This window comes from Pan troglodytes, chromosome 12, assembly GCF_028858775.2.
Source record: "Pan troglodytes isolate AG18354 chromosome 12, NHGRI_mPanTro3-v2.0_pri, whole genome shotgun sequence".
Lineage (NCBI taxonomy): Eukaryota > Metazoa > Chordata > Mammalia > Primates > Hominidae > Pan > Pan troglodytes.
The window spans coordinates 90,269,033-90,283,367 of record NC_072410.2 but is presented as its reverse complement, the minus strand read 5'-3'; the positions used below and the strand labels follow the sequence as shown (position 1 = coordinate 90,283,367).

General features: G+C 35.9%; 1 protein-coding gene across 46 annotated transcripts in view; it reads left to right on the top strand.

Annotated features, from left to right (window-relative positions):
* Positions 1 to 14,335, top strand: part of BIRC6 (baculoviral IAP repeat containing 6) — a 259,651-nt gene that overhangs the window by 189,116 nt on the left and 56,200 nt on the right. For all 46 annotated transcript variants that reach the window (XR_010149161.1, XR_010149162.1, XM_063789163.1 and 43 more), the window contains one exon: positions 1,051 to 1,219. Coding sequence is in view for 44 of the 46 variants with exons in the window: in XM_063789163.1 (XP_063645233.1) it covers positions 1,051 to 1,219 (169 nt within the window). In the remaining 2 variants the exon portion in view is untranslated. The remainder of the gene's footprint in view (positions 1 to 1,050; positions 1,220 to 14,335) is intronic.

Genomic DNA, 14,335 nt, shown 5'->3' with positions numbered 1-14,335 from the left:
GCTGGAAGATGCATCTTCCTACAGGCATTTTCTTGTTTAATGTGTTGTATCTGGACTTTTTTTTTTTGTAAGTGTTATTTATTTATATGCATTTTGGTTGCTTACTTTTTTTTTTTTTTTTTTGAGACGGAGTTCACTCTGTGGCCCAGGCTGGAGTGCAATGGCGTGATCTCAGCTCACTGCAACCTTAACCTCCCAGGTTCACGGTTGCTTACATTTTTTAAAATAACTTTTCAGCCGGGCGCGGTGGCTCATGCCTGTAATCCCAGCACTTTGAGAGGCTGAGGTGGGTGTATCACCTGAGGTCAGGAGTTTTGAGACCAGCCTGGCAAACATGGTGAAACCCTGCCTCTACTAATAAATAGAAAGATTAGCTGGGCTTGGTGGCACATGCCTGTAATCCCAGCTACTCAGGAGGCTGAGGCAGGAGAATCACTTAAACCCGGGAGGCAGAGGTCGCAGCGAGCCAAGATTGCACCATTGCACTCCAGCCTGGGCGATAAGAGTGAAACTCCGTCTCAAAAAAATGAATAGATAAATAAATAACTTTTCTAGATTCAGGCAAGTTGGACAAGAATAGAAAGTCTTTATACCACAGAAATGTATAGGGGAAATAATGAAAAGGTTAGCTTTGCTTCCTGCATCAGCTAATTGAAGTTGGTCAATGCTTTGAATGTGTCTTCTGCAACTCTAGAATGCTCCTTCTAGTATAAAGTTCTAAGATTTTGTTACCCTCAAACTGTGAATTGAGTCTATTCAATAAAATATGTAAATAATACAGAGTTGCTACTACATTTTTTATGTTCGTAGTTGTATTGCTTTTATATGTCTAGTCATATGTAGTGTACCATCCTTTGTAAGCAACACTCTCAGACAAAACAGATCCTTCTCTTTTGAAAATTTAAACAAATAATTATTTTAAAACATAGTATAAGATACTGATTAAGTAGAAAATATGTACTCTTAGTATTCAGATTGAATTTCTAACTTACAATAAAAACTTTTGAAGTATGTGAAACTGAAATCCAAATTAATTTCAACAATTTTTAGGTTCTTGCCAGTTACATAAATCCCGTCAGTAGTGCGGTAAATGGAGAAGCTCAGTCATCTCATGAGACTAGAGGGCAGAACAGTAATGCCCTTCCTTCTGTACTTCTCGAGCTTCTCAGTCAGTCCTGCCTCATCCCAGCCATGTCATCTTATCTGCGAAATGATTCAGGTAAATAATCCCTGTAAATGTGTCTGTGGATGAATAATTTTGTTTGCTTATTTTATCATTGTCTAATAGTAAGTTTCAGTTGAAATAGTTGATGGATTTATTTCCTAAAAAGTATTCTGGAAATATTTAGTTGGTTTTTGGTGCCCTTAATTTGATACTTTGTCATCACTTACCATAGAACACAGAATAATAAAAGTTTCATTATTCCTTTGTCTTTATCTGTGAAAGGTGAAAGTAAACTTTTTTTCCTTTTAATCATCTGTAACTGAAAATGATAGGACAAAGGCTAACAACTTCATGACATCATTCTGATCTGAATATGGTCAAACTTCTATGGATTTTAAATATTTTTGTCAAACACTATTGCAGACAACAGTTATTTTTGAAGAAAGGCAGATACATAAATCAAGTCCATAGGTACTTGATAAGATGATGATTAATTTCTTAAAATTCAATAATAAAAGTACTGTAGCTACTTGTTTTGCCAGTATACAACTGATTATTGATTGAATAATATAGTTTATTGTTTCCTTGGTTATGGAATTATCTAAGAAATGTGTTCTTTTCCTAAGAATAGAAAGTTACATGTTCAGAAATGTATAGATATTTCCAAGAGAAACAAGCAGTTAACATCTATTTCTTTCAGCCAAAACCTTTATTATTTATTGTTTCAACTCTGTTTTACTCATATTCTTATCTCTGTCTTTATCTTCTTATGAAAATTAACATGTATATTTCATTAATTTATTAAGGAAGAATAGATAAGGGAAACAATGGAAATGAATCTTGGTAGTCTATTTTGTGGTTGGTAGCAGCTAAGTGACACAGTTGGATGTCTGGTAAAAATATTAGTATTTGAAGGGATTATTGCCCATATTCCCCAGTATCAGGAAGATTGTTGTCCTTTAAAAATACGCTATTTCCCAGTCTGTCTCAGACTCCTTCATGGAAGTATTAGATTGATTTTTTTGTTTGTTTAGATTGACCTGTTTGATACATCAGACTGGTCTTTTTTAAAAAGTAGATGTCAAATGCATAATTTTTTTTTATTAAAATGTTTGAGACTATACATTTTAATTTTAGATTATATAGAACAATTGAATAGGGTGCGATAGGTTTCTTTTTATCTCACTTCTCTATTATTAAAGTATTATTTTCTTAATCCTTATACTGTGAAGATATGACCTACCAAAAATTTTAAATTTCTGTTTTGGTCTGAAATTGACTCTCTTATAACGCTGAGCTTTTATCTTTATGGTTCATTGTCAAAAAGGAAATCCAGGATTATTTACATAATATTTACAGTAATTGCTGTTCATGTAAGTGCACTTCCTGGGAAGGTGTGTATGTTAAACTGATTTTTGGTAAATGTATGGAATTGCAGAGACTTAGATATTATATCTTGGAACTGTTTTAGAAATTTAATGTGACAGATCGAAGTTTGACCTTTCTTTTATGATTTATTATTTTCCTGGAAAAAAGAAATTTCTTTCATCAGGCTTTAGATGTTCTTGAATTTGGTAACTTGTCCAGTGGTTAATTCTAATTGATATATTTGGATGTGGTAACAAATACTTATTTTGAGATAATACCTTATATTAAGATAAAATGATGTAACTTATAGTCAGTAGGTTAAACGGTAGCATGCCTCCTAAATGATATTAAATATGGATTGTTTTCAGGAAAACACAGCTTAATATAAGTATATAAATACATATATAATTAAGTAAACATAAATATAAATATATAAATATATAATTAGTTATCAGTTTTGGTTAGAATAGTAATAATTTTTTAAGTGGCTACTATTTATTTATTTGAGACAGGGTTTCCCTCTGTCACACATGCTGGAATGCAGTGGCACGATCTTGGCTTACTGCAACCTCCACCTCTCAGGTTCAAGCAATTCTCCTGCCTCAGCCTCCTGAGTAGGTGGGATTACAGACATACAGCAGCATGCCTGGCTAATTTTTGTATTTTTGGTGGAGATGGGGTTTCACCATGTTAGCCAGGCTGGTCTCAAATCCTGGCCCCATGTGATCTGCCCACCTTGGCCTCCAAAAGTGCTGGAGTTAGAGACCTGAGCCAACACACCCTGCCTTAAGTGGCATTTAAAAACCTGAACAAATTATCTATCCAGAGTCTTCCTTAGACTTAGTAAAATTTCTATTTTGGAAAATTAGTCTAAAGTTTATTTTCCAATTTTTTCATTTGCGTATATAGTATTATTTTCGGCAATGTGGGAGTTGAGGTAATGTGATAGGATCCACTCCACCATTTTTTACTACATTTAGTTGTCATGTCCTTTTCTTCTGTAATCTGGAAGAGTTCCTAGCCTATCTTTATCTTTCATAATACTGATATTTTTACAGAATATAACCATTTATTTTATAGAATATTCTACAGATTGGTTTGTAAGTGTGAGAGTAGTCCTCATAATTTTGCCTGAGACATTGTATTCAAGGGATGATTTGCTTGTATTGCTAGCAGATGATATAAAAAAACGCAGGCCTAACATAATAGCCTTTTCTGAGAACTTTAGTAAAATAATGCACATTTTCTTTCTATAACATGTTTTTAAATGATTGGTGAGCAAGACAAGAAAATATAGGAACACACTAGTTTATGCCTTCCTTTCAGTGCAGAGATTGGTCTGCCATTAATTTTAAATGTCAATTGTGGTTTCTTATTACTGTCCCACACCCTTTTTGCCCTTATTTTTTGGCTACAGGTATACATTAGATACTTTGTAATCTTTAAACTTTAATGTTTAATGACTGTTAAAGATTGAGATGAATACCAGAGTCTGCTCCTCATTTTAATAAAACCTTCAAGTTCTCATATTAATGAGTTTACTATGTAGCTGGTTAGCTAAGTCAGTTTTATTTCAATAGAAGTTTAAAAACTGGCCTGAACATATTAAATGATAATTCTAAGCTGACCATAAGGATCAACAATAATTGCACATAAAATTGATCTTCAGTTTTAGTTCTGAACATCTTTGCATCAAAGGTAAAAAGAGAATATTGTTAGTTGTAAAATTATTACCAGAATAGAGGGAGCATATAAGCTCCTTAGGGGAAAGGACAACCTTTTTTCCATTACTAACTTGTCACAATTCTGTAACTGAGACACCGATCCTATTCTCCAGAGGTAGGCACTGATTATATTTAGTGATTTAATCATTAAGTATATTGTATTTAGTCATTAAATAATCGCCTAAGAACTTTTTACTTGCATAATAATGGCTATGCCGTTATTTAAACAATTTACTTTCAGATTGTTACTTTAATTTGTAAAATTTAAAATTATTAGATGCTTTTGGGAACATGTATCCAGAGCTTTATACGTTTAATATTCTTAAGATAAATTCCTGGCCAGGCACGGTGGCTGACACCTGTAATCCCAGCACTTTGGGAGGCCGAGGCAGGTGGATCACCTGAGGTTGGGAATTCGAGACCAGCCTGACCAACGTGGAGAAACCCCATCTCTACTAAAAAAAAAAAAAAAAAAAAAATAGCCAGGTGTGGTGGCACATGCCTGTAATCCCAGCTACTTGGGAGGCTGAGGCAGGAGAATCGCTTGAACCCAGGAGGCGGAGGTTGCGGTGAGCCGAGATGGCACCACTGCACTCCAGCCTGGGTGACAAGAGTGAAACTCTGTCTCAAAAAAAAAAAAAAAAAAAAAAAAAGATAAATTCCTGGTATTTCATCTTTTTGAATTCACTGTTTCTAGCATAAGATTTTTGTGACTTAACAGTAGTTTTCCTACTATTTTGACCTCTTTTTGTAGATCTTAAAATGGGTGGAGAGGAAAATTTAGATACGTAAATGAATGGAGACTTATTTTTTTATTTTATTTTTGAGACAGAGTCTCATTCTGTCGCCCAGGCTGGAGTGCAGTGATACGATCTTGGCTCACAGCAACCTCCGCCTCTCGGGTTCAAGCAGTTCTCATGCCTCAGCCACCCGAGTAGCTGGGACTACAGGCACCCGCCACCCACCCTGCTAATTTTTTTTGTATTTTTAGTAAAGACAGGGTTTCACCACGTTGGCCAGGCCGGTCTCGAACTCCTGACCTCAAGTGATCCACTCACCTCGGCCTCCCAAAGTGCTGGGATTACAGACAGGCATGAGCCACCACCCAGCCTGTAAATGAATGGAGACTTTAAAAAAAAGCGTTTGGTGGCATTACAGCAGAAACATAAATCTTCATATTTAGGCTAAATTAATCAGATTTATCAAAGGTTAACATTATGGTTCCAGTTACTCAAAATAGTAAGTTTGATGCTTTAATAATTTGTTTCTTATTGCTTACTAAAATAAAGACATCTGTTAGTGTTCTAGATAGGAAAATATATTATTTGTTCATTTTAATTTCTTTCTCAACATTTTCACTTCCACTTTTCATAAGAAATGGTATTCTGAAAGTTGCGTTTTGTAGGCCAGAATCATTTTTTCTCTAGCCCCTGTATAGTATGGAGTTACCCCACTGGCCACTAGATGGAGATCCTGTTTCATTTTAAGAAGTATTTGGTAATATTCAGATGTTAATGTTAACAGGCAGAATGTTAACTTTAGAGACCCTCACCTATTTTAGAAAATAGTATGTTCCTTTTTTGAGAAGAGAGCATATTAAGTCTCAGCACACATTAAATTATTTGCCATTAACTTAGTGGGGTATGCTACAAATTCTTATTGAAATAAATCTTTACCTTTTTAATAGTGGTCTTATTATATGGGGATGAATATTCTTTCAGATTATCAAGGGAAATTGCTGTTATCCGGGTTAATCTGACAATTTACAGATTAGAAAAGAACAAATGAAATCTAGAGAAATGTATTCAGTTGCTCAAGTTTAACTGGTTAGTAACGTGGTGATTATTAAACTCACTTATTTTCAAGTTGAAAAGCAAGATATAAATGGATTTTGTCATTATGAAAAATAAAAATGAGTAAGTGATGTGTTAGAGTAAGGTAGACATGAGAGAGCAGGCACAGGACTTCATTGGGAAAATTATAAAATCTACTGAATTGGCTGGTTATCTTAGTTAAATGATGGTATATACTAGGATTAAAATTTTTAATTTCCCTAATATTGGTTTGACAGTTTTATAACAAACTATAATGTGTCAGAACCCATTACTGCATTTTGATATACCATCTGATTTTTCTCACAGTGTATTTTGTATGTTTAAAGCTCTTTTTTTTTACTTTATGTTACCTTTGGATATGTTTCTTTAAGAGTAGGTATTTAATTTCATAAGTATACTGTTTGAGAATAAGGTTAATTTTGTTGTCATGACAAATGTCTTAATTTAAATATGACCACATTTATTAAATTTGAATTACTTAGTAGTTACATCAAAGTAAATGTGCAGTTGGAAACCTAGCCATCTTGCTAGGTCTCAGGGCTCTCCAAATTAAAAAGGACATAGAAGTTGTATTAGTGCTCTTACAGGAAAAGATAAGGTTTGATACCAATAGAAAATACATAATTTTTATTATTTATAAAAATACTTTATTTTGTTGATATACACTGCCTGAGAAACAAATAATGAAAAATTGTCGAGCTGTCGTAACATGATACTTAACTGTGTATCCTTATTTATAGTTTTCATGGTAATAGTTCATATGAAACTGTCAAATTATGCCATTTCTTTGTACTGTTTTAATAAAGAGTCTGGGAGCTGTGGTGGTGGTTCATGCCTGTAATCCCTTTGGGAGGCCAAGATGAGAGGATTGCTTATGCCCACGAGTTTGAGATCAGCCTTGGCAACACAGTGAGACTTCATCTCTATTAAAAAATAAAATAGGCTGGGTGAAGTGGCTCAAGCCTGTAATCCCAGCACTTTGGGAGGCTGACCCGGGCAGATCACGAGGTCGGGACATCGAGACCAGCCTGACCAACACGGTGAAACCCCGTCTCTACTAAAAATACAAAAATAGCCGGGCGTGGTGGCGCATGCCTGTAATCCCAGCTACTCAGGAGGCTGAGGCAGGAGAATCGCTTGAAACCCCAGAGGCCGAGGTTGCAGTGAGCCACTACACTCCAGCCTGGGCGACAGAGCAAGACTCCATCTCAAAAAAATAAAAAAATAAAAATAAAATAATCTATCAGATTATTCTACTAATTAGAGTAGCAGGCCAGGTGTGGTGGCTCACATCTGCAATCCCAGCACTTTGGGAGGCTGAAGCGTGAGGATCACCAGCCTGGGCAACTTAGACCCTGTCTCTACAAAAGAACAAAAAATCAACACTCGCCTGTAGTCCCAACTACTCGGGAAGTGGGATCCCAGGAGGGCGAGGCTGCAGTGAGCCATGATCATACCACTATACTCCAGCCTGGGTGTCAGAGTAGACCCTATCTCAAAAAAAAAAAAAAAAGGTAGAGTAACCTGCCACTTTATTTTTAGCCCAAAGTATATTTTAATAGTATTTTAATATGGCTGTAGTTTTTGTGACAATTAGCTGAGCAGTACCAATAAAATTTAAAACACTTGCCCATGTTTAATGTATTTATTTCTATATATGGTCACTAGCAAGACATGTTGATGGCGACTCAGAGTATCTATAACGTAAGTGCTTATCAACAAATGTTAATTCCTTTCATTTAGAGTTTTCATTTTTGTCAAGGGCATCCAATGTGGAAATGACTTTGGTATAGAATATATCACTCTGTGTTAAATAATTATGACTGGTAAGTTTTATAAGGGGAGGACAGGTTGCTTAAATTAAAATTTAGATGGGTTTTGAATTGCTTTGATTTGTACAGATTTGTAAAGTTAAAGTATTAGTTCACATCTCAGACACTTCAGGGATACCATTCTTGACTACCCAGAGTAGTCCTTTCTCTCCTATGAGCTGCTCACGTACCTAATCCTTATATTGTCACCTTTCACACTGTAGTCCAGCTATTAAGAAAAGCTTAATCAGATTTCCACGTAACTACCTACCAGATTAGCCATAACTCTCCATTTCTTCTATGAAACATCCCAGTTAAGAGTGAGCTGTGTTTGTTTCCAGATTTGTTTATGCCAGTTGTATTTCCACTATATAATTGTTATGCAAACTAGATGTTTTTATGGTAAATCATGAAATGCTTTAAAAAAGTCCTACAGGCCAGGCTCGGTGGCTCAAGCCTGTAATCCCAGCTCTTTGAGAGGCCAAGGTGGGTGGATCACCTGAGGTCAGGAGTTCGAGCCCGGCCTGGCCAACATGGCAAAACTAAAAATACAAAAATTAGCCGGGTGTGGTGGACGGGCACCTGTAGTCCCAGCTACTTGGGAGGTTGAGGCACAAGAATTGCTTGAACCCGGGAGGCAGAGGTTGCAGTGAGTCAAGAACGAGCCACTGCATTCCAACCTAAGTGACAGAGCAAGACTCCATCTCAAAAAACAAAAAGAAAGAAAGAAAGAGTTACTCCAGTTTACTTAGAGAATATATTAAAATGTTAACAATGGTAGTTTTATTTTGTATTACTCACATTTATCAGAGAAATAATGTCAATACTTTATTGAAACAAGAAAGTTTCTTTTCTATGTAGTCTTTATTTTTCTATGTGGCCTTATCTTTACAACTGCTTAACTACCAAAAGTCACGCTAAGGCTCATTTCTTTGGAGTTACTAAAATATAATTTCCAAAGACAGTTTTTAAAATATTCAGTGTTCATTAATGCTAACTAAAACTTCATTTTTCTGAACATTTTCATAGTCTTCTTTCCTATACTGACTAAATTTCCCTTTCCTGTATTAAGTAGATTACTAGAGGCTTAAGGAAAACACAAACCTAAATGCAGATTTATTTTAATTAATATATATTTTATATGTACTCTTAGAAAAATGGTTGTAGCATTTTTGCTGTTGTGTCTTGTATACATTACTAAATCTTGTATGTTTTGGAGTAGTCCATCTTCAGTGTCCATATTCATTGCTTTGTCCTGTTTTTTTCCTCTGTGTAAAGTTAAAATTTGCCTGTTTGCTTTGTTATAATTTTATTCCTCAAGCTGGAAGCATCATATAGTAATTGCTCTTAGAGCAAGGGAGTTACCCTGGGATGTATGTCTTAATATTCTGGAGGTGTGCTTTTAAAGGATAGTTTCTAAATCTTTCTTGTTAGAGCCAGGTTTTGCCCTGAATGCAGTCCCTTGCACAAGGCCTTCAGAGTGTGGTATGGATGTAGACCAAAACAATCACTAAGAGGTTAAGTACTGTTCCAGCTATACCTAACATAGTCAAGATAGATTCTTCTTTTTCTTCTCTTCTTGCTTCTTAACATCTTCTGCTGTAGTGATGACAGAAGTACCAGTTTTCCCAGAAAATGTCTTCATCTAGAGAAAAAGAGAATGATTGTGAAGCAAATTGCTAGAAAATGTATTTATTACAAATACTAGTACATACTAGAAAATTGCTAGAAAATACTAGTAAATACTAGAAAATTGCTAGAAAAGAAATACTAGCTAGTAAATACTAGAAAATTGCTAGAAAATGTATTTACTAGCAGAGAGCTAGTAAATGTATTTATTATACATGTTGCATTTCTTGTGTAGTTTTTCAGTGTGCAGTCCTACTTTAGTCTGTTAACGTGTTGGAAAATGATAGTAAATGAGTGTATTTTAATAGAATTTAAAATCTGTTATTTTTAACATTTGGGCTGAAGAGCCGAAAATATAATGAAAATGTAGAAGTTAGATTCTGCCATTTACGTATTCTGTATTTAGTAGCTACAAAGATACTTAAAAATTTTTACATATCTAACTAGGCTGATGTATTTAATGTGAACTGCAATTTATATACAAAAAACTACACATACTTAGTGTACACAATTCGGTAAGTTTAGAACATCAACTCCTTTTTAAAGCAACTCTTTTGGGGAGCCGTTGAGCAGAATAGGGATTTAAATAATTTTTTCCTTTGAAGATTAGAGGATCATTGTGTCATTAATTTTATAATCTAGTATTGAAATTAATTCCATTTTACTAATATTTTGAAAAAGCAATTAATAGCAGAGTTTATCTCTTAATAAAAGATTTATTTCCACAGATTAAACACATCACATATTTAAGCTTAAAATAATGGAGTTACTAAATATCAGAGTTTTAAAATAATTAAAAGAGAAGTGCTGCTTACCCTACATTGCATCAGGAGTAAAGTGTTATCAGATATGTTGCTTTAGTCCACAATAGTGATGAATGAACCTTTTCTCTTCATGGAGGGCTTGTGAACAAAACCTGAACAAGCTTCATATCAAAGATGGCAAATGTTTTCAGTATATCCTGAAGGGATGTATCTTCGCTGTTAGTAATCTGTGGTAAATTTCACTGTAACTATTTGATGTAAATTGCTAGCCTCTGCAAGTAAGTCACACTGTAAATAGGCTCTGTTTTTTAGTTTTTTTAGGTTTTTGTTTATGCTGAATCACATATTTCCTCCAAAATGCTAATGTTTATGGTTATTTCTTTTGAATTTTCTGTCTGATGAACCTTTACACTGTTCTTTTCCTTTTCAGCTGTTTGAAGATACTTTTCCCCATTGAAATGTTTTAGTTCCAAATGCAGAAAGTGATTTTATTCCTCTCCCTACTACCAGTTACTACTATAAAAATGAAAAAAATTGTTTATTGGCCTAAGTTTTGTAATGTCACACACCCGCATCTGTAGCTGTTGATGACAATTCCAAGATAGTCTTCAAGCTATGCATAAATCAGCAAACAGGCCCTTTTGAGGATTGGAAGGATAGTGACTTCACTTGCCTGGTTGTAAGCTGTAACACTGATTAAACATGCATTTGGTGCTTGCTGAGTAAAGGAGCTGCAAGCTGCACTTGGAGACATGGTGTTGCATAACAGCGTGTTGTGCCTCTGTTCTTTGTCAGGCAGGCGCACGTTGAGTCCTGTAATAACAGTGAAGTATGTGTAAAGGAGCTAAATTTGAAGACATCTAAGGGTTTTCTGATGAAGCTCTTCATGGCAAAAATAGAATGAAAGAGTTCAAGATTGAAGTAGTTTTTATGTTGTTTTGTGCTTTAACAGGCAGGTTTTTATTAAGGGTTTATTGTCTTTATCCATTCTTGTTGCTTGCTGACCACCAGTACACATTAATTTACAATAAAAGCACATGTCTTAAAAGGAGAGCATAAATCAGCTCTACATTAGTTTTCCAAGTTCTCCTCTTGGTGGGGGGGGTCTTCAAAATCTTTAAAAAAAATAAATAAATAAGGTCGGCACAGTGGCTCACACCTGTAATCCCAGCACTTTGGGAGGCCGAGGCCGGTGGATCACCTGAGGTCAAGGGTTTGCCTGGCCAACATGGTGAAACCCTGTCTCTACTGAAAATACAAAAAAATTAGCCGGGTGTAGTGGCGGGTGCCTGTAATCCCAGCTGCTTGGAAGGCTGAGGCAGGAGAATTGCCTGAACCCGGGAGGCGGAGGTTGCAGTGAGCCGAGATCACGCCACTGCACTCCAGCCTGGGCAACAGGGTGAGACTTCATCTCAAAAAAATAATGACAACAATAATAATAAATCCGATATAAATAACACATGTCAGGTTCCAGACATAGGCATAGATTGTCATATGCATTAATATAGAATTTGACTTAAAGAAAAGCATACTTACGTAACTAATGGTTGTCAAGAAAAATACAGAAATACAAAAAACTTGATATTTTTAGTTTAAAATGAAGAAATTTGATATCTTGAGATATTTTTTAAAGTACAGTAATGAAATTTAAAGTTCTTTTTAAAATTTTAAAGATTTTTGTAAAATAAACACACAATTTTATCTCTCACATTTTTGGACTATTCCCAGTCTCGTGTGCCAGTGCTTATTATTACCTTGTTTTGCTAGCTTTTGCCTTCATACTCCTTGATATGAAGAGAATATCTTCTTCTATTTCCATAATGTAAGATTCCCAGTTGGCCTCTCCTAATGCTAACTCAATAGAGTAAAATATATACCAGTTAAATAAGAGGGAATAGCATGTTTCATTTATTTCAGAGGAGCTGTGTTGTTTTCTCTATGCCCTTTTGTTTACATGTGAATATAATGTGACTATATATTTTTTCTTTTTTCTTCTTCAGTCATAGTCTTCTCTGTCACCCGGGCTGGAGTGCAGTGGTGTGCTCATAGGTCACTGCAGCCTTCAACTCTTAGGCTCAAACATCCTCCTGATTAGCTGGGACTACAGGCACCTGCCACCATGCCCAGCTAAGTTTTAAAATTTTTTGTAGAAATAGGTTCTCATTATGTTGCCCAGGCTAGTTTCAAAACTCCTGGCCTTAAGCAATCCTCTTGTCTCAGCCTCCTGAGTCACTGGGATTGCATACATAAGCCACTGTGCCCAACTTTTTTTTGTTAATACAACATCTCGTGCTTTATAAATTGACCTGCAAGTAGGCCGGGTGCGGTGGCTCACACCTGTAATCCCAGCACTTTGGGAGGCCGAGGCAGGTGGATCACGAGGTCAGGAGGTCGAGACCAGCCTGGCCAACATAGTGAAACCCCATCTCTACTAAAAATACAAAAATTAGCCGGGCCTGGTGGCACGTGCCTGTAGTCCCAGCTACTTGGGAGGCTGAGGCTGGAGAGTAACTTGTACCCGGGAGACAGAGGTTGCAGTGAGCCGAGACCATGCCATTGCACTGCAGCCTGGGTGACAGAGTGAGACTACATCTCAAAAAAAAAAAAAATTGATCTCCAAGTAACATACTTTTTTTTTTTTTCTTTTTTCTTTTTTTGAGATGGAGTCTAGCTCTGTTGCCCAGGCTGGAGGACAGTGACACGATCTTGGCTCGCTGCAACCTCCACTTCCCAAGCTCAAGTGATTCTCCTGCCTCAGCGTCCTGAGTAGCTGGGTCTACAGGCGTGTCAGCACGCCTGGTTAATTTTTGTATTTTTAGTAGAGGCGGGGTTTCACCATGTTAACCAGGCAGGTCTGCAACTTCTGACCTCAAATGATCTGCCCACTTCGGCCTCCCAAATATCTGGGATTACAGGCATGAGCCACTGTGCCCGCTCATGAGTGATATACTTTCTAATTAATATTCATTAATTATGAAATTTGAAATCGTTCGATTTCATTTTATTTTGATTTTTTTTTTAGTTGTAAATTATATTCAAGGTTTTTTTTGAACCTAAAGTTTTTTTTAAAGTTTCTGGGATTATCTTTTGTGTTTATATGAAGAAATAATGCTTTAATCATATATTTATTTATTTATTTATTTCTAGATTTTGCTGGGGGCAGTGGCTTACGCCTATAATCCCAGCGCTTTGGGAGGCTGAGGCGGGCGGATCACGAGGTCAGGAGTTCGAGACCAGCCTGGCCAACATGGTGAAACTCCGTCTTTACTAAAAATACAAAAATTAGCCAGGCGTGGTGGTGGGCCCCTGTAATCCCAGCTACTCGGGAGGCTGAGGCAGGAGAATTGGTTGAACCCGGGAGGTGAAGGTTGCAGTGAGCCGAGATCATGCCATTGCACTCCAGCCTGAGTGACAGAGCGAGACTCCGACTTAAAAAAAAATAAAATTATTATTATTTCTAGATTTTAACAATTGGAATTATCAGTTATATTTGTGCTTGCAAATTTGTGGGATCTCTTTTTCCCCTTCTCTTCCTTATTGAACTTTAGCATGCTAGACTGTCTTCATTATTCATGTATGGAGAAGAAGATTCTCATTTTGTGGTTTTGGTTGTTCTTAATACCTTCATAATAATTTAATTTTTAAAACATAAACATATCTTGTATTACTTGTATTCTTTTATAGTTTTATCTAAATTGCTATTGAGTATTTTTAGGTTCACAGAAAATTGAGCAGATAGTACAGAGTTCCCATATATGCAGTTCCTACTCACAGTTTACTTATTATTCATATTTTGCATTAGTGTAGTACATATAATTGATGAACTAATAGTGGTATGTTATTTTTAACTAAATTTATAGTTGAAATTCGAGTTCGCTCTTTATGTTCTACAGTTGTGTGGGTTTTGACAAATGCGCAATTTTATGTATTCCACCATGACAGGATCACACAGAAGAGTTTACTGCCCTAAGAAATTCTATTAATCCTGCATCCCTTCCTAATCCCCAGACCTCTGGTAACCACTGTTCTTTGTACTGTC